General features: G+C 38.5%; 1 protein-coding gene across 2 annotated transcripts; it reads right to left on the bottom strand.

Moving 5' to 3' along the window:
• Positions 1–434: 434 nt before the first annotated feature.
• Positions 435–26,369, bottom strand: dcaf11 (ddb1 and cul4 associated factor 11). Of its 2 annotated transcripts, none has more exons than XM_057824921.1 (15): positions 26,228–26,369; positions 23,921–24,119; positions 23,547–23,674; positions 23,352–23,470; positions 18,545–18,609; positions 18,264–18,364; positions 16,797–16,943; positions 12,587–12,641; positions 11,098–11,166; positions 10,899–10,956; positions 6,965–7,150; positions 6,481–6,634; positions 3,668–3,820; positions 1,088–1,194; positions 435–1,014 (listed from the first exon to the last, which is right to left on the bottom strand). In XM_057824921.1, the coding sequence occupies exons 2-15, from the start codon at positions 24,103–24,105 to the stop codon at positions 943–945; spliced, it is 1,599 nt and encodes a 532-aa protein (XP_057680904.1). In that variant the 5' UTR covers positions 24,106–24,119; positions 26,228–26,369; the 3' UTR covers positions 435–942. The 2 variants fall into 2 exon arrangements, with proteins under 2 accessions (XP_057680904.1, XP_057680903.1); XM_057824920.1 differs by having other exon boundaries at positions 26,148–26,352.
• Positions 26,370–26,990: the final 621 nt, after the last annotated feature.

Below are 26,990 nucleotides of genomic sequence, written 5' to 3'. Positions count from 1 at the left end.
TAGTTCTTAAAAGATAAATGTTAGTACAAGTTATAGAATTTTTATATTAAAACCTCTCAATGTTTTTGCTTTAATAAAATTTGTAAAATTTTCAAACAAAAAATAAACTAGTAGCTCGCCATTGGTCAGCACCACCAATTCTCATGGTGCTGAAAACCATAAAATCAGTCGCACCCAAGCGCCAGCAGAGGGCGACAAAACTCCAAAAACACAAGTAACAAGTGCACATGACACTGTACTATCATTTTAATCTGTTTGAGCGGGGCATGTGCGTTAATTGCGTCAAATATTTTAACGTGATCAGAAAAAATTAATTACTGTCCATTTACGCGATAATTTTGACAGCCCTACTTTTAACATTTTAATTGATCAACCAAAGGTCTGTTTTGAAGAATTTACTTAAAACCAATATGCGCTCCAAGAACGTAACAATATAAAGCAAACAAACGCAAAGGCTTTAATGATAGCAACAATTGTCAAACTTGCGTGAAATCTTTGATACAAGTGCCAGGAAATTGCAAGATCAGTTCAAATCACACACACTTTACACACATATGAATTATGTTTAACAAAGTATTTTTTTCCTTTTAAAAATATGTCATGTTTCTATTGATGCTAAGACTCGATGCGTGATAGGATTCACTTTTTGAAAGCCCCTAAGAAAGAAATGAAGTGACATTAAGATTAAACTTCTGCATCAATATAATACTGTACATTTTATACAGAATTTCTGGTCACTTTTCCCCCCACCATTTTCAATTTCATTATTCAGTGCTTGATTCTGCACTGGTGTCATAGGGCAAAGGAAGGAATAACTGAGGCAAGTGTACAGTCCAGGTGTCCGTGTTTTGATAGCACCACTCCAAAATTGTAATCCCCTCAGCTCGCGCGCGCAATTTCAAAGCTTCTCCTACAGTGGCGATTTGTGGTCTTCTGGAGCTGTCATTCTCTTTCCCGTTCCTCCTCCAGAGGATGAGTTTGTCTGTGTTCCCACATTTGAACAGCGCAGTCCCACTGCGAGAAGGAGACACAACCAAACATTTGTTGTAAAGGCAAGGTACCACTTTACGGTGAAAATGGCACTCACAGAGCTACTGATGACGACGTCTTCGTACGGGTGCCAACTGACGTCCCTCACGCAGGCACCGTGACCCAACAGTTTCGAAACCACGGCGCCCGTCAGCACGTCATAGACTGCAAGGAAAAGCCCATTAAATAACCCAGCAGATTGACTATAGTCCAATTAGAAAAGAGCTTGGAATCAAATTTTGCTGCTTCAAGGATTCCTTTAATTAAGAGTGACATTGTAATGGCTTGTTTTGAAAGTGTCATGTTTAGTGTTATTAATTTGGGCTGATACACTGCCCTCTAGTGGTAGCAGTGAACATTCCAAAACTCGTCTACAATGGCTGAATCCTCTTGCTCTCTGTTAAGGCCAACATCAGATTGAAAGTTTTTGTTTGAGCTAGGGCTGTCAAAATTATTGCCTTAACGGGTGGTAATTAATTTTTAAAAAATTAATCACGTTAAAATATTTGACGCAATTAACGCACATGTCCCGCTCAAACAGATTAAAATGACAACACAGTGCAATGCCAACTTGTTACTTGTGTTTTTTTGGGGGAGTTTTGACGCCCTCTGCTGGCGCATTGTGTAATTATTGACATCAACAATGGCTGGCTACTAGTTTATTTTTTAAATTGAAATTTTTACAAATTTTATTAAAACGAAAACATTAAGAGGGGTTTTAATATAAACATTTCTATACCTTGTACTAACATTTATCTTTTAAGAACTACAAGTTTTTCTATCCATGGATCACTTTAACAGAATGTTAATAATGTTAATGCCATCTTGTTGATTTATTGTTATAGTAAACAAATACAGTATTTATGTACCGTATGTTGAATGTATATATCCATTTTGGGTCTTATCTTTCCATTCCAACAATAATTTACAGAAAAATATGGCATATTTTAGAGATGGTTTGAATTGCGATTAATTACGATGAATTAATTTTTAAGCTGTAATTAACTCGATTAAAAATTTCAATCGTTTGACAGTCCTAGTTTGACCTAATATGTTTGATTATGCATTTGTAATATAGTTTACAGACATGTTTAGATGTTTTTTGTGGGAATATGTGTTTGATTGAGGTGTAAAGAGAACTTTTTTTTTTAGCATTGAAGCTCCAGACCCCCTCAAGATATAAAATAGGTGACATTCAACTAGTTGTCAGGACATATCATCACAAATGGTATGAAAATATTTTATAAAGGTTGAAAAGTTACCCAGATTTGCTTTAACTAGAGTGACGCGGTAACGTTTTTGTTTTGAAAGTATTGCATTTAGTTTTATAGCTGTGGGTGGACACACTGACCTCTACTGGCAACAGGGAATATGCCATAACTCATCTAACATGGCTGAATCCAGCTGTTCACTGTTAAGACCAACAAAAGGTATGCTTTTGTTTGAGCTAATGTTTGTTTATGCATTTATTATTTAGTTTAGAAGTATATTTAGCAGTTTTTTGTGAGAATATGTGTTTGAACGATTTGTTAAGAGCACTGTAAAAAAAAAAAAAAAATGTTAGCCTTTTATAGCATTTAAGCTAGCGGACTTTTGCCATGCAAGTTTGCCAGTTGTTCTTTTGTTGTACTTGGATCCTCATTTATACTGAATTTTTATACTTTTTGAGGCTAAGCTGAGTTTTTTTAATTTAGTTTTAAATGCATTTATTTCTCTTGTGAAATGAAAGTTCAATTCTGCATCGTTTGAAGAAGGGCTGCAGCTATCGATTATTTTAGTAGCCGATTAATCGATGAACCACTTAGTTTGAATAATCGATAAAGCGGATAAGGATCAATAGAAAATTGAAATACATGAGCTGAGTCTCAAATGGTAAAAAAAGAAATAAATGAGGATCCAAGTACAACAAAAGAACAATTGGCATAGCAAAGCACATTGCATAAGCTAAAGTTCGCTAGCTTAAATGCTATAAAATGCTATATATATTTTTTACAATGCTCTTAACAAATGGTTCAAACACATATTCCCACAGTAAACAGCTAACTATACCTTTAAACTAAATTACAAATGCATGAAATAAACATTAGCTCTCACAAAAACTTAGCTTATGTTGGTCTTAACAGGGAGCAGCTGGATTTGTGCATGTGAAATGAGTTATGTCATATTCACTGTCGCCGCTAGAGGGCAGTGTATCCACCAAAATCAATCAAACTAAATGCAAACACTTTAAAAAAAAAACCATTACAACACCACTTTAATTAAACGAATACTCGAAGCAGCAAAATTTAATTCAAATCTTTTTTACTAATCGAATTACTTAAGTCAATTGATTCATCGTTGCAGCAATAGTTTGAAGAAACACTTAAGAACGTTAGGTTATATTTGCATTTGAGGAAAGTGTCATTTTAGCAAGCCAGATGAAATATTATTGCAAGCATAAACACTTGTTTCATTTACACGTCCTAAAATTCAATGCATTAAATGTTGGTAATCTGATGACTCAATGATTCGAATTGATAGATTAATCGATTACCTAAATAATCGAGTGCTGCAGCCCTACATATGTGTACTGTAGAGAATATCATTTTTAGTGCTCTGCAAATGATCAGCCACATTTTAAAAAGGAGGCCCCACTCACTGACAATCTTGCCCGTGGAGCACCCGGAGTAAATGAATCTCTGTCCCGTGCTGAACTCTGGTGAGAAACGGCAGCGGATGAGCGTGTGCAGAACGCCGTGGCCGCGGTACGTCATCACCGAGGTGTCGCCGGCCAGCTTGTGTCGCCTCAGTGCTGGGTAGGAGGAAAACAACAATTTAAGGAGGACTCGCAGACTACGATCGCTTTCGCACCCGGGTCGGTTTAAAGTTTTAAAATACCCAATGAGCGTATGTATATGCTCGTCTTAAAGACTGCAAATGTCTGTGACCAAATGCTAGCGGGCTAATGTGGAAAACAACAGAGTAAGATTGAATCGTCAACATCCAGTAGTGGATTAAGTACTCACTTTTTTTACTTAAGTAAAAGTGAAGATACAGGTGCAAAAAATGTACTTAAGTACAAGAACATGTAGTTCCCGGGTTATGAACGAGTTACGTTCCTATGCTAGCCATGTAAACTGAATTTCCTCGTTAGTCAGAATTAACCCATTATGTACCCCAAAATAACTTTCCAAAAAGTATTGTATTTTGTTTAATAATGGAGGATACACTGCCCTCTGGTGGCAGTTTTGGATCAGGCTGGACAGTCGCCTTGTATGACTGAGGAGCAGACTCAGACGTCTGACTGGATAAAGGATAGCTGCGCTCTGGTTTGGCCCACAACAGGCTGTAAGTTGTTTCGGCTAAAATATGATTGCGTATGCATTTGTAATATTACATAGGGTGACCAAACGTCCTCTTTTGCCCGGACGAGTCCTACTTTCACGTAGTATCCTCGTGGTCCGGGCGGGTTTTATAAATTCATAAAAATGTCCGATTTTTATGATTTTTCACGGGACCAATTTGAAGAGAATCCCTCCGGCCGCTGGGTGGCAGCACCTGCCTGCGATGACGTGGCTCCTAGTAGTAGGGAGGGAAGAAGTAGTTCTTCTTGTTTTTGTTGGCAGTTTACCCCTATCATGAGGCATTACCGCCATCTACTGGGTTGATGATTTGGCCACAACTCCTGCCCAGTTGTTAAGTTTTTTAAGATAAATACGTAATGGCAACTGTTGACTTCTGTCAGAGCTTTGACTGTAAAATCCCGTTTGGTGTCGCATCGTTGCGCTGTCGATGATTGTAAACTTTTATCGCAAAGTTTGATTTTTGCCTTAGCTAGCTATCAGTAAGCTAAACCACGCTAGGCATTATGGGAAACGTAGTTTTGAACTGCTACGTTTGGAAACATGCTGGTTGAATAGTTTGTCAGTTTATTTCGGTTATTGTTTGTGTGCAATCTAGAACATTGAATAAGAATATTAATTGAATGGGAATAACTATTCGTCAAAGACAATTGTTGTGATAGTAATTCATAAAAAATGTTTAGTTGGCACATAGCCTAGTGTGTGTATGTGTATTGACTGGACTACATTTCCATGGGTCTGCATTCTCTCTCTCTCTCTCTCTCTCTATATATATATATATATATATATATATTTTTTTTTTTTCAAACTGCATTTTTCCACCCAGAGTGAGGGGGCACACTTTAAATATATTAAAGTGATATAGGCATCTTTGAGTGAACTTCGAGTAAAATTCACGTATCTTGAGGCCGGGCTGAGCGTCCTCTTTTTTGGAAATCAAAATATGGTCACCCTATATTACATCAACAGTTTGTGGAGTTACGTGTGAGCGATTTGCTATGAGAATTGTAATTACGTTAGCATTTGTAGCATTTAAGCTAGTGGACTTTTGTTTGGCAAATCAGGCTAATTTAATCGACTAATTTTACATATTGATCAGACTCGATGGACGCTTGAACACCAATTGCTTTGTGTCAAGTGTTTTATTGTTAAAATGCATGTTTTGAACAGAAGTGTATATATGTGTTACAGCTTTACAAATTGTCAAAAGTGCGGGAAATAAAACGTTTCAAAAAGCACCATTGCCTTGTTTGCTGTCAAGCTGAATCACTTCACGTTTAAGAAGGACAGAACGTGTCATATTACCGTATTGGCCAAATATAAGACGGTGTTTTTTGCATTGAAATAAGACTGAAAAAGTGGGGGACGTCTTATATTCGTGGTCTAGACGTTATACCCATTCAGGACGCTAGATGGCGCCAGATATCATTGAAGCGATGTTCTGTCATGACAGATCTCAGCTACTCTCAAGTTTGCATTTTTTATTGCAATGTTTTTCCTTATTCAGATTTGTTTCAAGACTAGTTACAGTTAGACTTCACTTTGATGGTTAATGCAGTTATTGCAATTTTGTTGTTTTATCACAATAGATTGGTTTATTTACATTTCAAAAACCAGAAGCCATTCATTTACGAATGTGATTGCACTTTAGTTTACATATTTAAATGTTCAGATATTAACATTTAAATGAGGCAAAATAACATGATTTTTCTGTCAAATATATTGGTATAATCATGTTTCAGATGTACTGTAATTATTTTCTGTATAAAAATTAATTTGGTCTTCAAAAAGTCTTTTCAAATTTGAGTCTTGAAAAAGAGGGGGTCGTCTTATAATCAGGGGTGTCTTATATTCGGGCCAATACGGTAATAAAGTAAAGTAAAAAAATAAGATACTGTGAAGTAAAACAATATACTGTTTATGGGACTAAAAAAAAAAAAAAAACACTGGAGACAAAATGGCGGACGAGACTCTGGCGTCGTAAAGTCGAAATTGCATAAGTCAAGTACGTCGTAACCCAGGGACTATCTGTACTTTTACTTCGTGACATTCCACGACTGTCTACATTTACTTTGCTCTGCATCGACACCTTCCCGGTGGGACCGCGTACCTCTTTGGGGAACCCGCTGCCAGCGGTAATCCCAATTCTGCTGGGTGACGGCCTGACGTGAAGCCTCTAACCCTTCTTTAGGAGAGAACTTCCTCACGTCCCAGAGCTTGATGGACTGGTCCTTCGAGTTGCTGATCAAATAACGCGCGTCGCCCTGCCGTGGTATGAGAAGGGCACGAGTAATTCATCATCGTCTGCAAAGCAAGTCCGACGCTCATTCGCCATCTCCCAGTCAAAATCTAGCCCCGTCAATGGCAACCAATACATTAACAAGGAATTGACGTGAAAATAAAAATCTAAAGGGAGTGGTAAAGCATCTTTGACAAAGTGACTGTGTAAAAAAAATAAAAAAATAAAAAAATTTGACTTTAAAATCAACTGTAGTATGCTACACTGTACAGTCATTTGCCAAACTCTCCTGCACGGACAGATTGCCAAAACATCCATCTCGCCTACGCAGGCATCGCTCCACCCCCGTACGTACCTTGCTGTGGATGAAGGTGATACCGTCCCGGTGGCCCGCCAGCTGTCCGACAGGCTGCGGCCGATCCTCCCGCAGCGTTCTCCTGTCCCACACTTTGCACAGCGCGTCGTCGCTGCCGGAGAAGAGCAGCTGGGAAGAGTTGTCGGCGAACGCCACGGCATTCACGTCGTCCTCATGAGCATCAATCTGCCACAGGGGAGAGAGAGAAAACACCATTTCTAAAACCTTGGTCTCCTACCAAAATGGTATGAATTGGAATGCTATAAAATGCAGTGCTAGCCAAAAGTATTGGCACCCCTGCAATTCTGTTAGATAATGCGCAATTTCTCCCAGACAATGATTGCAATTACATATGCTTTGGTTGTAATATCGTCATTTATTCTGCCTGCAATGGGAAAAAAAAAAAAACATTATCTTTTTACACAGAACTCCAAAAGTCGGACAAAAGTATTGGCGCCCTGTGAAAAATCATGTGATGCTTCTCTAATTTGTGAAATTAACAGCCCGTTATTCACCTGTGGCACATAACAGTTGTGGCAATAACTAAATCAAACTTGCAGCCAGTTAAAATAGATTAAAGTTGACTCCACCTCTGTCCTGTGTCCTTGTGTGTACCAAATTGAGCATGGAGAAAAGAAAGAAGACCGAAGAAGTGTCTGAGGACTTGAGAAGCAAAATTGTGAGGAAGTATGGGCAATCTCAAGGCTATAAGTCCATCTCCAAAGACCTGAATGTTCCTGTGTCTACTGTGCGCAGTGTCATCAATAAGTGTAAAGCCCATGGCACTGTGGCTAACCTCCCGATATGTGGATGGAAAAGAAAATTGACGAAAGATTTCAACGAAAGATTGTGCGGATGGTGGATAAAGAACCTCGACTAATATCCAAACAAGTTCAAGCTGTCCCGCAGTCCGAGGGTACAACGGTGTCAACCCGTATTATCCGTCGGCGTCTGAAAAAAAAGGGACTCTATGGTAGGATACCCAGGAAGACCTCTGGACTCTGGAATAGTATCTTTTCTCGTATTTACTGACCGACTGTTTGTATTACTCCAACACACCCAATATAAAATAGACAGCAATGATATCGTATTTAAAAAAAAAACAAAAAAAAACGAGCAGAATATATTTGACTTAGGGCATAAGAGATACGTGACGCCTTCTTATCACGGAATCCCAACGCGTGCGTCATGCAAATGACTGAGCAAGATTGACGCTGACGAGGTAAGACATCTTCAAGCCCACATCTGCATCAACAAGTCCCGCAATTAGTTCTTCCTGACAGTCCAGAACAGATGTTGGGACATCTTGTTTTGACAAGGAGGAACCCGCGACCGAGAAGTGAACTCTCAGCAATCACGTTGCGCTGAGGTGGCAAAATCCACAACCCTCGTTGCCCTGACAACAGTAACTCCTGAATCCTCCTGTCCAATCCACAAGCAGACAATAATCCTAAGCAACGTCCAAACACAGTCTTCTTCTCCCCGCAGCCCGCCCCACGAGAGCCTTCAAAAAGACTGAATGTTCAACCAATCGTTGTGATTTTTCTTAGGAACCTTTTGTTGACTTGTGATATGGTGACCCTGCCTCCTCGCCTGAGTCTGTTTCTCTTTTACCTTACCGTTTCATCACTGTCGACCTGAATAAATTGTCAACTTGTGTTTCAAAGCCTTCTTCCAGCTTCCAAAATGGAGTCAGTCCAAAGGGTTAAGACTAAGGCAGTAGTTCTTAACCTGGGTTCGATCAAACCCCAGGGGTTCGGTGAGTAAGTCAAAGGGGTTCGGCGAAGGTAAAGATTGCAGAGCCCTATTTTTGTAAGCTTATTAAATCTAGGTTAAGTTGCTCGTTAGACCACGTTTTGGATTGGTTTGCTCCCAATTTGGAGGCTTAACCCATTTCTTTTAACTGCTAGTCCTCGATCTGATGGGAGGAGGAACTGGTTTTCTCAGTGGAAGGTTGACCCGCACTTGGTATGAGGGAGTACAAAAGACCAATGGGCAGCCTTGTCTCAAATTTTGACCTGTTTATGAAACATGCCGCAAAAAATTACAAGAATTTTGAATAGAAATTTGCTATAATTTGCTATTTAAGTTATGAACTTAGATTAGCTTAGATAAATTGGTTTTGAATCTGAAAAAAATTGCTTTATTATCTAATTCCGAAGGGTTTGGCGAATCCACATGTGAGACTTGAATGTTGAGGGTCGGTACCTTTAGAATGGTTAAGAACCACTGGACTAAGGTGAACGCGTTTGGCCTTTTGGCCAGCTTGTTGGGATCTCGCCGCGGGTCTAGCAGTTCGGCTGGCATGGTTCCGGCAATCTGATTAAAAGGTCAGATTCCTTCATGAACCAGAGACATAAAAAAGCCAGGCTGGAGTTTGCCAAAACTTACCTGAGAAAGCCAAAAACGTTTTGGAAGAATGTTCTCTGGTCAGATGAGACAAAAGTAGAGCTTTTTGGGAAAAGGCATCAACATAGAGTTTACAGGGAAAAAATGAGGCCTTCAAAGAAATGAACACTGTCCCCACATTCAAACATGGCGGAGGTTCCCTGATGTTTTGGGGTTGTTTTGCTGACTCTGGCATTGGACTGCTTGACCGTGTGCATGCCATTATGAAGTCTGAAGATGACCAACAAATTTTGCAGCATAAAGTACGGCCCAGTGTGAGAAAGCTGGGTCTCCCTCAAAGGTCGTGGGTCTTCTAGCAGGACAATGACCCAAAACACACTTCAAAAAGCACTAGAAAATGGTTTAAGAGAAAGCACTGGAGAGTGGCCAGCAATGAGTCCAGACTTGAATCTAATGGAACACCTGTGAACAGATCTGAAAATGGCACCCTTCAAATCTCAGAAATCTGGAGCAGTTGGCCAAAGAAGATTCCAGCAGAGCATTAAAAGAATCTCATTGATGGATACCGGAAGTGGTTGTTCGCAGTTATTTTGTCTAAATGTTGTGCTGCCAAGTATCAGGCTGAGGGTGCCAATACTTTTGTCCGGCCCATTTTTGGAGTTTTATGTAAAGTAGGGCTGTCAAACGACTAAAATTTTCAATCGAGTTAATTACAGCTTAAAAATTAATTAATCGTAATTAATCGCGATTCAAACCATCTATAAAATATGCCATATTTTTCTGTAAATTATTGTTGGAATGGAAAGATAAGACACAAGATGGATATATACATTCAACATACAGTACATAAGTACTGCATTTGTTTATTATAACAATAATTCAACAAGATGGCATTAACATTATTACCATTCTTTCTGTGAAAGGGATCCACGGATAGAAAGACTTGTAGTTCTTAAAAGATAAATGTTAGTACAAGTTATGAAATTTTATATTAAAACCCCTCTTAATGTTTTCGTTTTAATAACATTTGTAAAATTTTCAATCAAAAATAAACTAGTAGCTCGCCATTGTTGATATCAATAATTATATGGTACTAACCCATAAAATCAGTTGGACCCAAGCGCCAGCAGAGGGCGCCAAACACCAAAAAACAAGTAACAAGCGGACATTACATTGTACTGTCATTTTAATCTGTTTGAGCGAGGTATGTGCGTTAATTGCGTCAAAGATTTTAACGTGATTAATTTAAAAAATTAATTACCGCGAATACCGAGAATTTTGACAGCCCTAAAATGATAATGATTTTTATATTTTTTCCATTCTCTTTTGTGTTTTTTCATTGCAAGCAAAATAAATGAAAATATTACTACCAAAGCATTTGTAATTACAATAATTTTCTGGGAGAAATTGAGCATTATCTGACAGAATTGAAGGGGTGCCAAAACTTTTGGCCTGTGTCTTGACATTTTGAGACACCAACATTTGGCAGTTATTAATTCATCTTCGGTGTATTAAGTCCCCCATTGTATTTCCGTTTATGCGAACCCAATAGAAAACTGGGCGGGAGCAACCTACTAACACTCACCTTAAGTGTTCTTTTATTCTGCTCCAGGTCAAAGACATAAAGACAGCCATCATTTGCTCTGAACGGAGAGGAGGAGAAGAATAGACTGAACAAGTGTCGTGCTCAAATTGCAGGAATTCTATTTCGGAGAGCTTATCCGTGGAATAAACAGACATTATAGGATTTTATTTGAACTTTTGGAAATGCAAACGGCACTCACCCTCCCAAGATCTCTTTGCCATCTGTCGACGCAGCCAATGAGAACACGCAGAACCTCCTCTCATCCGGACTACGAAACAAGCACAGGTTTATTAACGCACGGCAACTGGATCAAAACCTAACTGGATGTGGCACATTTTTTGGATTCTATTTTGAAACGATACTTTAAACGACGAAAGTATCAATTAGTTTTAATAATAAAGTCATTGGATAACAAATATTTAATGCGTTGCATAATACATTTTGGTATTTGTAAGAGAACTAAACAAGTGTTTATGCTTGCAATAATATTTATTTTGGCTTGCTAAGATGACACTTTCAAAAGAGCATAAAATACAAAATAAAATTAATGCGTGTTCTTCAAATTACACAGAACTGCACTTTCATTTCACAAGAGCAATAAACGCATTTCAAAAATAACCTCAAAAACAAATAAGGATCTAAGAACAAAACAACAATTGGCTAACTTGCGTAGCAAGTCTGCTAGCTTAAATGATGTAAAATGCTAACGTTTTTTTTCACAGTGCTCTTAATAAATCGTTCAAAAACATGTTCCCCCCCCCAAAAAAATTGCTAAATATACTTCTAAACTAAATAACGAAAGCATAAACAAACATGTTAGCTCAAACATAAACATACCTTATGTTTGTCTTAACAGGGAACTGTTTGATTCAGCCATGTTAGGCGAGTTATGGCATATTCCCTATTGCCACTAGAGGGCAGTGTACCCAACCATATCTATAAAACTACCGTATTGGCCCGAATATAAGACGGCCCTGATTATAAGACAAACCCCTCTTTTTCAAGACTCAAGATCGAATAAAAGACGTTTTGAACACCAAATTAATTTTGATACAGAAAATAATTACAGTACATCAGAAACAAACGATTATAACAACATATTTGAGAGAAAAAGCATGTAATTTTGCCTCATTCAAATCTTAATATCTGAACATTTAAATATGTAAACTAAAGTGCAATCACATTCGTAAATGAATGGCTTCTGCGTTTTTTTCAAATGTAAATAAACCAATCTATTGTGATAAAACAACAAAATTGCAATAAGTGCATTAACCATCAATGTGAGGTCTAACTGTAACTAGTCTTGAAACAAATCTGAATAAGGAAAAACATTGCAATAAAATAATGCAAACTGGTTAAGCTTCAGAGTAGCTGAGATCTGTCATGACAGAACATCGGTTCAATAATATCTGGCGCCATCTAGCATCGTGAATGGGTATAATGTCTAGACCCCGAATATAAGACGACTCCCACTTTTTCCAGTTTTATTTCAATGCAAAAAACACCGTCATATAATCGGGCCAATACGGTAAATGCAACACTTTGAAAACAAACCATTACAATGTCACTCTAATGAAACGATTCCTCAAAACAGCATAATTTTAAGCTTTTTTCCAATCGAATTATTAATCAATTAATCTTTGCAGCTCTACCTACTTTGACAAGTTGCTAGGAAGGGAAACACTTACTTGAGGTCCAATGCAGTGTGGTTTTCACCGTCCCCGTCGATACTGCACAGGTGAACTGCGGGGGAGACGCACACAGATCAATGACATTTATCACGCAAATAACTAAATGTTATATTTAAGGCTTGACAAAAAAAGACGCACAGGCTCTTTGACCGTCACAAACGTTTCTTTGAATGTTGGCCAGTGGTATTCATTGATTAGCTCTTAGCGTCATATAAATAAATTGTCATACGAGCGCAGACCTCGACAAGCTACTGAGAATTGTAAGGGTTAGGCATAGACTTCATGATATTGACGGGTCAGATTCGACCTTCAGTGCGCCGCCACACCTTCAAATAAGGAGCCATCCCACAATCTGCTTCAATTATTTGCAGCGACACATGCAGCGATCCAACGCCGGACTTAGGTTGAAAAAGTACGAAAGCTGTACCGCATACAAACAGGAAGGATTGTCTCAGGAGTGATTTGTTCAAGGTAATTATTATATTTTTCCTACCATGCATGCAGTTTTAAACGTTGTGAAAAAAATCAATGGGAGAAATTAGCCGCCACAGCATTATACTTCGCAATATTTGCGTAAAATAAACGCTAACTGCACGTAAGCCTGTCGCGATAACAAATTTTAGTAGGCGATATATTGTTTCATAAATCTCGATATTGTTGCCTGTGTTTTTAACCTATTCAACCACGAATATAGTGACAATTAGGGGTGTAACGGTACACAAAAATCTCGGTTCGGTACGTACCTCGGTTTTGAGGTCACGGTTCGGTTCATTTTCGGTACAGTAAAAAAACTAAATGCAAAATATAAATGTGCTAGTTGTTTATTACACACTTTTGTGCTTTCAACAATAGGAACATTAGCCTATACAAAGCTAGAATTCTGCTCAAAAAGTAGCGGGTATTTAAAGAAAATACAAATACAAAATACAGTATTTTAAATTTTTCTTCTTTCTGAAAGAAAGAAGAAAAAAGAAGTCCTTTGCTAAAGAGAAAAGCAATCCCAATGACAAAGATTTTAACATGTATTCTACAAATGAAATGCCTCCATGAATCATTTTTTTTCTTATGAACGGTTTTCAAAAGCTTTATTGGTGGATTTTCTCAAGTTAAAGCGCCACGCAGAAATTAATACATTTAATTGTGTAAGCAGGATCTGTGTATTATTCTTATTATTTAATTACAGGTGGTTTAGCTCATTTCAATTTATTTTATTTAAATGGGCTATTATTTATTTGATTATGTGTTTATATTTTACAAATGTGATGTAGTATTCATTTATATTGTATATTTTATGTTGTATAACTTTAGTTCCTATGTGAATATTAGTTCCTACTTGTTTTGTTGTGGTAGGAGGGTTTTGTATTGAACACGGGGCCGTGTTGGTTATTATTATAGCAGAGAAGACGGCAATAAATCAACAAAGACAAGTCAATTGTGCCCCGATCTACCACTCAAGAGATCTGATGGACTCAAAAAGTGGGTTACGATTGCATATTAGTTTGAAAATCGACCGGATCCACCGTATTTTTACATGAGTGACTTCTGGTCTGCCCGATCCTAGCTAGTAGTATTGACGCAGGAAGGCCGCGTCTTGTGTCAAATAATAAACTCTGCCATTCTTTTCGCATGTGTTGCGTTGAGCCGCTTTCTGGGACGCATCTAACACGCGGCCGTACTGCGACTGGTGTGCATTGGCTGATGGACTTTAACGCCCACGTTTCACTGCGTTCTCGCGCCGGCCACGTTGTCGCGTCGTTGACGTTTCTGGGCTATATACTGTCCTACCGTGTTGGTCCTCATTATAGTAGAGAAGACAGAGTAAATATAATCTACACAAAGAAACTGTAACCCGATTGACTCACAGTCTCGAGAAGTCAGGGTTACATTACGTCAGAAACTCGTTCGGTACGCCTCCGTTCCGAACCGAGCACCCCGTACTGAAACGGTTCAATACAAATACATGTACCGTTACACCCTTAGTGATAACTGTTCCTAATAAATTACCTATTGAAATAAAATAAATTGTTATTCTTAAATACAACACAAACTATATTAAAATTTATAAATATTATAAAACACAATGCATAATAAGTCGTTTTAAAGCTACTTAGGCGCAGAATATGAAACAGGTGAGAAACCCACTGTCATTTTTTTGTCTGCCAATTAGAGCCCATTAAAAGTGTTCATTTGATCCAAAACGACTCATCTTGTGCGCATGCAACAAAATTGACGCCAAATTATTATCATTTACTACATCATAATATCATTGCCAATCAAATTTTTCATCATTTTAAATTTATTCTTAGTGTACAATCTGAAGTATATGCGATTGCCTCCAGAAATCTGAACACGACATGCTTTTATTTTGAAATGTTCACCGGAAGTATGTTTGCTAAGCCACTAACTGTACGCTTTACACTCAGTAAAAAGAAACAAAACCAAAATGCACTTCTCTTTCATCATGCATGTTGTATCCGTAATAGATTTTTTTTTCCTTTAGTTCGCATCGCTAGCAAATTCTTTAATCCAGCGAGTTTTCATGTTTGATGTGTCACCTTTTAACCGCAATTTTGCGTTGTGGAGAAGACTGTCAATTTTTTATAGAAGACTAAAGTGGTTAGTACATTGTCTTTTTTCCATTAGCCTCAAGTTAACAATGCTAACCTTTTAAAGTGTCTAATACAGATGTGTTTCCTTATTATTATTTTGGCGATGATACCACAATAATAATTGTAACCTTAACTTATAAAGACTGGCGAACGGAGGTCGGAGGAGGAGCGTCGAGATTCTAGACATTCTACTGCGGTATTGTCAAGTCAGTTCACGGACGCCCCCACCATGCTCATATTTTTATTTTATAACTTTGAAAAGCAGATTAGTTCTGTTGTAAGAGCAAGTTTTTTCCAGCTCCGTCTCTTAGCCAAAGTGAAGCCTTTTCTTAGTCGCCACGACCTTGAAAAAGCAATTCACGCTTTTATAAGTTCAAGGCTGGACTACTGCAATGCACTTTATGTTGGCCTACCCAAGTCCTCGATTTCTCGGCTGCAACTTGTTCAAAATGCTGCTGCTCGATTTTTAACAGGTACACCTAGACGTGAGCATATTACCCCCGTGCTATCATCACTCCACTGGCTTCCAGTCCATTTTAGAATTGATTTCAAACTTTTACTGTTTGTTTTTAATTCTATTTATGGCCAGGCTCCATCATATCTATCGGAAATTTTAACTTTTCGTAACTCTGGCAGAACTCTTCGCTCGACCGGCCAGCTTTTTTTAGATGTTCCGAGGTCAAAACTTGAACAGTGGGGAGACCGATCCTTTGCGGTTGCTGCCCCCAGGCTGTGGAACAGACTTCCCTCCGAAATCCGCACCACCACGGATGTAGGTCTTTTTAAGTCTCGGCTATAACCGCACCTTTTTAGACTCGCCTTTTACAAAGATTAGGATAGCCTGGTTTTATTAGCTTAAGGACTTTTTTTTTAATGTTTTTCGATTTTATCGGTTTTATTGTTTTACTTGCTGGACTTTTATTGTGATGCGCTCTTTGTTTTACTTTATTTTTTAAATGTCATTGTATAATATTTTCCTGCCTTTTATTTATCTTGAGCCATGTTTTGTTGTAAAGCACTTTGAGGGCCTTTCGGGTTTTTGTAAAGGGCTATATAAATAAATTTGATTGATTGATTGATTGATATTTTTGTATCATTTCAATGGTAAGCCTCATCTATTTCCTTTTTTTGCCACATGCACTAACATTCTTGGAACCCTTGTTGATTTCTCTCATAAGTAAATCCGGTTTGCGTCTGTCTTGCGGGAAAACAAAGTAACTGCGGAGCTGTCATTAAGCGTCGTATTTCGATTATGTCGTCAGATGTAGAAACAAACGGCGAGTCAAATTTTGCGTTGGATGTCAAAAAGATCGTGTGTAGAAGCGATCGTATGTCGAAGTACCACTGTACTCTGAGTCAAGAGAACATTATGAATAGATCGATAGCTAGATAGATAGAGTTTAGGGGTGTCAATTTAGCACATTCATTGTGATATTTAATGAATAATGGCTTTGAATTAGCTGCACGTCATACAATCTATTTTTTTCAATGGGTCAATGATGCTTGTCTCAATCATTCCCTGAAATCAACAATTGTGTTTTGTATGAAGTGATCGGCTCCTACTTCAGCTTGGAGGGCAATGTGGTCGGGTGCCTTACTGTAGTCCGACCAGCTGGAGTAAAGCACGTGCTGGGCATCCGGCGTGAAGCAGACGTCCAGGACGCTCCAGCCGACATCTCGAGCCTTCACCGTTTGCCTAAGTTGAAAGCGTCCTCTGCTTGTGTCATACAAGCGGATGTTCTGATCTGAGGTAGGAAATCATTTTAAAAAGGAATTAACTAAGACAGTTTGCTCACAAGCAATGGCTCACTTATGAATGTAAATGACGGCAAGGCCTGAATCACCTTTTTGGTTCTAGTGAAAGACCAGTTAAGGTAATATATGGCGGAAAACACAGAGAAGACTGAAAAAGCAAGTTTCTGCTCTTGCACCCCTTTTGAAAACAAACTGCTGTATTTTAAGCCAAAAGAACTGTTGTGTTTGATAGAACAATATGTCTATATGCTGCCATAGCAGATTTATGGCGCACTAAGCCACCGAACTATTTTTAATTTGTCTGTTTTACCCTGAAAACTCCCGTTTACAGACGTCGCGCAGCCGCTTTTGTTTCAACCTAGCCATAAAAAGAAGGTAAGTAATTATATTTATTATTCGAAATGTCCGTCATTTTTAGCATAGAATCATTAATTGATGTCTTATATTCAGTTTAAAAAAAGAAACTAAATTTCAAAACAAGAAACTAAAGAAAGCATATTTAAAACTTTTAAACGAATTACGTCACAATGAAAAATTAGGCGTCTGTAAAAAAGTCACGGATATCTACCTCATAACTATCGCTAAACTGTCTTTTTTTTTGTTACTGTTACCCGATATGTTAGATAAGTAATCGATCCAAACAAAAAAATTTGAAAAATAAAGTTTAAAAGGGTAACTATATGAAAAAGAAAATCTCAACCACTCCTTGTTGTCTGCGATTTCTGCATCGCGACCCTTGTTATATGACCATGTTTCACCCATAAAATAAAATAAAAAATCCGGCTGTGGCCATTCACAGCTGTGTCTTGACACTCGGTGTTACATGCTACATGGAGTTTTTGGATCGAAACCAAATAAGTACGCGATAATATCTCATTAAAATCGTGGCGTCTTTAATTCGGCTCTTGTGTGCTCTCGCCTCCAATTAGGGTTTTGCCGTTTAAATTTTGTTTTTTTTTTAAATGCATTCCTGTTCAAAATTTTTGTTGCCCCAGAAAATTGAGATTTTAAGCTTTCCAATGATGTATCACACATGCATATAGGACAATTTTGAAATTTGGCCAAATTGGGGGTCTTAGAGCAGAACTTCAAGTCACCTGAGTGTTTTCCACCATATACCAAGATTTCTTTCGTCCATATCTTTACCTGATTCAGGTCAACTAGGATCAATAAAATCGTAATAAACCCCGAAATAGTGGACACATTCTACTGTATGGTAAAATGGGAGGTACACAATAGAATGTATTGACGATCTGATTATCTCATGAGGGAAAAAAAACGATAATTCAGTTTTGTTTTGGATCATTTACCCTGGCAGGCAGAGAGAAACATGTTGCCATCCTCGCTGTAGACGCCACAGAAGGCTTTGTGATGGTATGTAGCCTTTTGGGAGACATAGTTAGGCAGGAAGCTAGGGTAAAAAAAAAAAAAAAAAAAGACCAGCAAAGTCAGTCTAAAAAATTATAACATTTGAAAATGACAAATGATATTTATAAGGAGTTTTGATTTGCAAAGCATCCCCACTCAAATGAATAAAATGCTCCCAATTTCAAGTTTCAAATGTCCACCTTCTGTTTTGATGAACACTTACTGCGAGCGGATGCGACTGCATTCTCCATGGGAAAAACTGGAGCTTCTACACCTTCCTTGCTCCCTCTAAACAAGATGGGGGGAAAAAACATGATTACCAACTCAAGGCAACCCAAACATCTTTTTTGAAAACAGTTCTCTATGGTTGAGCTGAGATTTTCTCCATTTCAAAAAGTCGATCGTCAGCCTGTAAAAGTTGTTTTGATTCTGTGTTTCCAACGGACGTCGCGCCCTCCATCAATCAGCCAGTTACCAAGTCAGTTCTCTGTCTTCGTCCAAGTTGCCAGAGCTCTGTATGCTTCGAAGCGTGCAGAAATAAGACAATGATATGCATATACTCTGTGCACTTGTATTACAAGTACATTTACTTCCACTTGCACTACAGCACATGTACTTGTGTACACTAGTACTACGAGCACGTGTAATAGCGTATGCCAAAGTATGTGTACTTGTACTACAAGTATACCGATCAGCACAGCAAAGCTACCGACCCAATTTCTCCAGTTAGTACTCACATGACAAGTACATGTACTAGCACTAAAGGTACACATACTCGAGTTTACTTTAGTATGTGTACTTGCGGTACTTGTTCTACAAGTACGTTTACTTGCGTTTCCTGAAGTATGTGTACTTGCGTATACTCAAGTATACTACAAGTATACCGATCAGCAAAGCAAAGCTACCCACTCAATCTCTCCAGTAAGTACTAGTATGACAAGTAAAATGTACTAGCACTACAAGTACGGGTCCTTGTGTTTACCTAAGTATGTGTACTTGCGTGTCCTTATACTACAAGTACATTTACTAGCACTACAAGTCTGTGTACTTGCATTTACTAAAGTACATGTACTTACGAATACTTAAGTATGAGTACTTGCATGTACTTGTACCTCAAATATACCAATCAGCACAGCAACGCTACCCACGCAATTTCTCCACTAAGTACTTGTACGACAAGTACATGTACTAGCAATACAAGTACGTGTACTTGCGTTTCCTTAAGTATGTGCACTTGCCTGTACTTTACACAAGTACATTTACTAGCGCTACAACAATGTGTTCTTGCGTATACTTAAGTATGTGTACTTGCATGTACTTAAGTATGTGTACTTGGGTGGACTTGTACTACAAGTATACCGATCAGCACAGAAAAGCTACTCACGCAATTTTTCCAGTTAGTACTCGTATGACAAGTAAGTGTACTACCACTACAAGTACGTGTCCTTGCATTTACTAAAGTATGTGTACTTAACTGTAATTGTACTACAAGTACGTGTACTTGCGTATACTTAAGTATGTGTACTTGACTGTACTTGTACTACAAGTATGTTTACTAGCACTACAAGTACGTGTACTTGCGTTTACTTAAGTATGTGTACTTGTCTGTACTTTACTACAAGTACATTTACGAGTGCTACAAGAGGGGGTTCTTGCATATACGTACTTAAGTACGTGTACTTGCGTATACTGAACTCATTTGCTCCCAGAAACGTATAAATACGTTCTATTTATAAATTCTTCATTGTCCCAAAAACTTATTTATACGTCTTTTGCGTGTTTTTTTTTTTTTTTTTTTTAAAATAAGAAGCATATTTACCTTCCGCTCTATCTGAGAAACAAAGAACAAAGCTCCAAACCCATTTTAAAGCAATAAAACTGGCCACTGGAGGGCAGTAGCGCATTTTGTAAGACCAGGCAACCCGATTCAACAGCAATGAACGGCCGGGCAGCACGGTCGGAGCGCCGCCTGGCATCATGCCGCCAGCGCTCCAACCGAACAAGACAACCGAGAGGACGCCTGGGAGGCCAGGCGCTGGACGACCGGGTAAAACGAGTGGGACCCCCCAGTGCAGCGGTTTGCTGAGCAGACCCCGCAGAAACGCAATAATAATCCATCTTTGTGAGACAGACAACGATGACGGAAAAGTTTACACGGCTGACGTGGCGACAACGCTGTCATCTCGGCGACAAACCGTCATCTCTCGGTAGTCATGAGAGAATAAATAGTTACTTTGCTATCAAAAGCTCTATTTGTCTGTTTGTTCATGGTATTTTGTAAAAGGAAAACATTATTCAGATGTGTGGGATGTAACTAATGCAAAAAATAGCTTTGTTAAAGTCAAAGTTATGTTTGAAATGTATGCGTTTACAAAAAGCTCATTTTCTCCGTTTTTTCATCAGAAATTGGAAAATTGCTCAAACTCAGAAATTTTTTAATGGTGATTTCTAAAGAATGGAAAAGGATATGAACTTACTTTTTTCTGCTGAAAGAAGAGAGTCTAATCTTTCTTTTGGTGGGTTCCGTGTTTATATAGCAATAGAACAGAATTTTCTGTGGGCCTTGCAAAATCAGTCGAAATCCAGAAAAACGGCTGGGAGCGAAGGGCCTTGGTCTGGTGAAAATGGCTGGGAGTGCATGAGTTAAGTACGTGTACTTGCATATACTTACAGTTGTGGTCAAAAGTTTACATACACTTGTGAAGAACATAATGCCATGGCTCTCTTGAGTTTCCAGTTATTTCTACAACTCTGATTTTTCTCCGATAGAGTGATTGGAACAGATACTTCTTTGTCACAAAAAACATTCATGAAGTTTGGTTCTTTTATGACTTTATTATAGGTTAACAGAAAAAGCGATCAAATCTGCTGGGTCAAAAATATACATACAGTGATACCTCAGCTCAACTTTTCGCCTCAAGAACATTAAATTCGCGAGCATATAGTCTCTGCTGACGAACTAGTTTTCGGCGGACGAACCAAACCACGCGGTCGAACAGCGCCACGAGAAGCTGACGCACGCTCACGGCGTCCCAGTTCGTCCCCTCCCTTTCGTTGAGTGCGGACGTGGTTTGTGTTTGATAGACATTTTGGACCATATTGAGTGTACTTTTGCTATTATGGGACCGAAAAAGACCCCACCACAGGCTAGTGTTAAGCCTAAGAAGACATTAAAGAAAATAAGGAATATTTTTGTGGAGTTTTAAGGCTTATTTAGTAGAAAATTATGTTTTATGGGGACCTGGGAACGGATTATTCTCATTTTAATGGTTTCTTATGGGAAATAAATGTTCGGAAGATGAACTTTTCGCCTTACACACACTTTCTGGGAACTAATTATGTTCGTGAGCTGGGGTATCACTGTACATGGATCTGAAAAAGCGAATCATTGACTTGAACAAGTCAGGAAAGTCACTTGGCGCCATTTCAAAGCAGCTGCAGGTCCCAAGAGCAACAGTGCAAACAATTGTTTGTAAGTATAAAGTGCATGGCACTGTTTTGTCACTGCCACGATCGGGAAGAAAATGCAAGCTATCACCCGCTGCTGAGAGAAAATTGGTCAGGAGGGTGAAGATTCAACCGAGAATCAACAAAAAGCAGATCTGCCAAGATTTAGAAGCTGTTGGGACACAGGTGTCAGTGTCCACAGTCAAGCGTGTTTTGCATCTCCATGGACTGAGAGGCTGCCGTGCAAGAAGGAAGCCCTTGCTCCAAAAGCGGCACCTTAAGGCTCGACTGAAGTTTGCTGCTGATCACATGGACAAAGATAAGACCTTCTGGAGGAAAGTTCTGTGGTCAGACGAAACAAAAATCCAGCTGTTTGGCCACAATGCTCAGCAATATGTTTGGAGGAGAAAAGGTGAGGCCTTTAACCCCAAGTACACCATGCCTACCGTCAAGCACGGTGGTGGTAGTATTATGCTGTGGGGCTGTTTTGCTTCCAATGGAACTGGTGCTTTACAGAGAGTAAATGGGATAATGAAGAAGGAGGATTACCTTCAAATTCTTCAAGATAACCTAACGTCATCAGCCCGAAGATTGGGTCTTGGGCGCAGTTGGGTGTTCCAACAGGACAATGAACCCAAACACACATCAAAAGTGGTAATGGAATGGCTAAATCGGGCTAGAATTAAGGTTTTCGAAAGGCTTTCCCAAAGTCCTGACTTAAACTTGTGGACAATGCTGAAGAAACAAGTCCATGTCAGAAAGCCATCAAATTTAACTGAACTGCACCAATTCTGTCAAGAGGAGTGGTCAAATATTCAACCAGAAGCTTGCCAGAAGCTTGTGGATGGCTACCAAAAGCGCCTAATTGAAGTGAAAATGGCCAAGGGACATGTTACCAAATATTAGCGCTGCTGTATGTATATTTTTGACCCAGCAGATTTGATCACTTTTTTCTGTTCACCCATAATAAAGTCATAAAAGAACCAAACTTCATGAATGTTTTTTGTGACAAAGAAGTATCTGTTCCAATCACTCTATCAGAGAAAAATCAGAGTTGTAGAAATACCTGGAAACTCAAGAGAGCCATGACATTATGTTCTTCAAAAGTGTATGTAAAATTTTGACCACAACTGTAAGTACGTGTACTTGCGTATACTTGGGTATGTGTAGTTGCATGTACTTAAGTATGTGTACTTGCGTGGTCTTGTAATAAAACTATACTGATCAGCACGGAATAGCTACCCACGCAATTTCTCCATTTAGTACTCGTATAACAAGTACATATACTAGCACCACAAGTACTAGACTGCAATTGTACTACAAGTATGTGTATTTGCGTGCACTTGTACTGCAAGTATACTGATGAGCACAGCAAAACTACCAACTCATTTTCTACAGATATGCTATTTTCTAGTTTCTGACTGAAATGCAACATTGGTATGATCAATTGGCTTGATTCTCTATTACTTATCTGGCAGCCCAAAGGGGAAGTAGTGCGCTTTAGTACTTTGCTGTGGAATTTTTGTCCACCAATCTTCCTTTAAAGCTAATATTTATGCTCTGATAGGAGCTTGTTGACTCACCTCTCTAAGCATGTGTGTAAAACTTGTTTTGCCTTTCAGGTCAGACGAAGCGGTGGCCAGCAGGATCTGAGTTCGGATCTCGCTGCGCTCTACTTCATGCGTGTCGGGCTGCGTGTCCACTATCAAATTAGCATATTACACAGATTTACTAACAGTCACTCAGAACATTTGAGTCACTGCTTGAGGTGAGGTTACCAGGCGGATTGTAGATTTTGCCCAGCCGACCTTCCCACGCGCCATCGCTGTCCTCGTCGGAGTCCGAGTAAGACTGGACCAGCTGCAGCCCTGTCGCTCCGCTGCCATGGACCAGTCTGACCTGGCCCCTGCAGAGAAATAATGTTTTCGCGCATGAGACGAGAAGAGCCATCGTCTAATCGGCAGCCCTATTTTTTTATCTTATTTTTTTTAAGATTCCTGCCATGAAACAGGTCTCTGGATCTTTCCCACATAGAGATGAGCAATATATTCGAACAATCGATCTAGCATGCCAGGTTACGTATATCTTAACTATTCATTTATTTAATTGGCCAATTTTTCACACAAAGTTTGCTCGTGTTGACAAAACTCACCTCCTCAGTAGGTAAGCCAGCACTTCAGCTAAGTCGACGTCCTCCTCCGATGCTGACACCGTGTCGCCTTGCTGCCTGCTGCTGCCACTACTCTGGTTTTCTTCTTCTAAGTCGCCTTGATCAACTGGGTTGTCACTGGAAGAGCCCCTTCCATCAGACATCCCAGAACTGGACTGGGAGCCCATACAATGAAGAGCGCCTGGCCAAAAGAATTTCCTTATTACAAACAAAATCAAATCTGATCTGAATTTGATGATTTTTATGTCATCTTTCTGGCCTAATATGTAATAGGTTTTAGTACAGTATAATAATAACAGTTCATGTAGATGACATTGTGCTGCGAAAAAAATATACCATTAATTAAAAAAATATACAAATCTGACATTGTAAGCAGTTACTCACAGTGTTAGTCATCATTTGGGTATTCTTTTCGACAAATACTTTTTTTTTTTTACTTTTACTTGAGTACATTTTTAAATGACTACTTTTACTTGAGTAATATTTCAAAGTAACGGTACTCTTATTCGTGTCAAATTTTTATCTCCTCTGCAAATAAGTTTGGTACACTTCTTTTGGTTGTGACTCTCAAACAATTGAATTATTCTACAGTATAAGAATTGCACAACAAATGATACAGCATAAAATAGCTAGCCAGATTAGGAAATGGGGAAAAAAATGAACTATTACATTGCTATGAAAATAAAATATGTGTCCTTGATATAGATCAACATTGACAATGTAAATCATTCCTTGTTTTAATTTGTATACAAACTGAACAATTTAATTTAATGGGATCCTTTTTAGCATTTTTTAAATTAAACTGAAATAACCGGACCAGATTAGAGTACACAATCTGAAGTGACACAAAGCAAACAATTTGGCTTACTTTTTAAAGAAGCTAAACCCAAATGAAGTAGCTTCGGTGTAATCAGTTATAACTTTTTATGGTTTCTTAGTTGCCCATTTCTTTCGTTCATTTATTGCAGAATTACGTACACATTATTTCTCTACATTTTCCATTCAGATGCATTAATTTCTAAATTCTGATGAAAAATACTTATACTTGGTAAAGACTAATGTGACTTTGTATAATTATCTCAAAAACTAAAAAAAACAAAAAAACAAAACATATTTATGGCGGAAAACACTCAGGTGACTTGAAGTTCCGCTCCGAGACCCCCAATTTAGCCAACTTTCAAAATTGTCCGATATGCATGTGTGATGCATCATTGAAATGTTAAAATTTCAATTTTCTGGGGGGAGAAAAATTTTAAACAGGAGGGCATTTAAAAAAAAAAAATTTAAACAGCAAAACCCTAACTGGAGGCGAGAGCACACGAGAGCAGAATTAAAGTAAAACGGACAAATTAAAAATAGTTCGGGGGCTTAATGCGCCATGAATCTGCTATGGCAGCATATAGACCAGGGTTGACTAAATCCGGACCTCGGTGCCACTTTTCCTGTCGTGTTTTCCACGTCTCTCTCCCTTAACACACCTGAATGAAATGATTATGTCATCAACAACCTCTCCAGAAGCCTGATAATGATCCCGATTATTTTGATTCAGGTGTGTTGGAGGAGGGAGACATGGAAAACACGACAGGGAAAGTGGCACTGAGGTCCGGATTTAGTGAACCCTGACATAGACACATTGTTCTATCCAACAAAACAGTTCGTTTGGCTTAAAAGTTTATTTTAAAGAGGGGTGCAAAAGCAGAAACTGCTCTTTCCAGTCTTGTCTGTGTTTTCCGCCATAGATCAACTGTGTTTACAATCTAAATCGGATCATTTAAAAACAATGCAGTCAAAAATACTGCGATGGACTAAACGAAGTACACAATTTAAAGGGGATGATTTCTAATTCATCTTGATATATGGGATACTTTTCTCCCCGTCTATTGACATTTTTGTATGTACAAAATGAATAGAAGGAAGCAGGCATACAAGGTCATTCTTCAGTTAGTCCTACTGCGTAAAACGATGCCTTTTACAGGAAATGTCATCTTAATTCAGCTCTAAATCAAAATGAAAACATCGTCAAAGCGCAAACAACTTGGTGAACAAATTTAGTAACTCGTCATGTCGTGTCAGGGTGACTAGTTGACGACCAGACTGTTCGCGCAGTCTTCATTTAACATTTTTTTAACAACACGAAAGCAGGAAACAACATTTGTACTGTGCTTATCGCGAGCTGAGTTAGCCTCAATGCTAACGACGTCCACATTACCGTTTAGTTGTCAAACGGTCCGCTTGACAGCGCTAGCCCACTTGTGGTACTTCGTTAAGTACAAAGACAAAACTCCTTACGGTTGGTAATTAGAATCCCGAGGTTGGTTGGCACTGGCAGCGCGGAGCTTTATCTGTCGGCCGCTGGGTAATTCGCCATGTTGTTTACAAAATGTGTCTCTGCACTTTCGACGTCACTTGCAACGCTGCCTGTGAGGCTCCCCTCAAAACGCTATGCAGCATTAATAAAATAAGACCAATTGCTTTCGATTGGACTGTTACTGAATTTATATAATATAATATTATCTTCTTTTCCTTTCGGCTTTTGCCTTCATATAATATATACAGTAATATAATAGTGATTCCTCGTTTTTCGCGTTTAATGGAACCGCCCACCACCGCGAAAAACGAAAATCCGCGAAATAGAGACGGAGCTTATTTACATCATTTTTTTTTTTTTTATGTGTTTACTACGATATACCAGCATTTAAATGAGATACATATATACGGAGCCCTTACATAGAAGAAGAAAAAAAACAGACAAGGGAAAAAAAAGTTAAACGTTAAGAAAAAAAAAAAAAAGATTTCTGTCAAAGCAAAAAAAAAAATAAAAAAAATACGGAGGTAAAAAAAAAAATCGAGGTCAAAGCTAAAAAAATGTATTCACATCGAAGCAAAAAAAAAAATTACATTGAAAAAAGTATGTAAAAATTTTTTACATTGATAAATCTTTTTTGCTTCAATGTAAAAAAAATTTTTTGCTTCTGTGTCTTTTTTTTTTTTTTTTTTTTTGCTTCAACAGAAAAAAATCTTCCGTGTCCCTTTCAGTGCACTTTTGGTGAAA

Source organism: Corythoichthys intestinalis, chromosome 20 (assembly GCF_030265065.1).
Source record: "Corythoichthys intestinalis isolate RoL2023-P3 chromosome 20, ASM3026506v1, whole genome shotgun sequence".
NCBI lineage: Eukaryota > Metazoa > Chordata > Actinopteri > Syngnathiformes > Syngnathidae > Corythoichthys > Corythoichthys intestinalis.
This window is presented reverse-complemented; position numbering and strand designations above follow the sequence as displayed.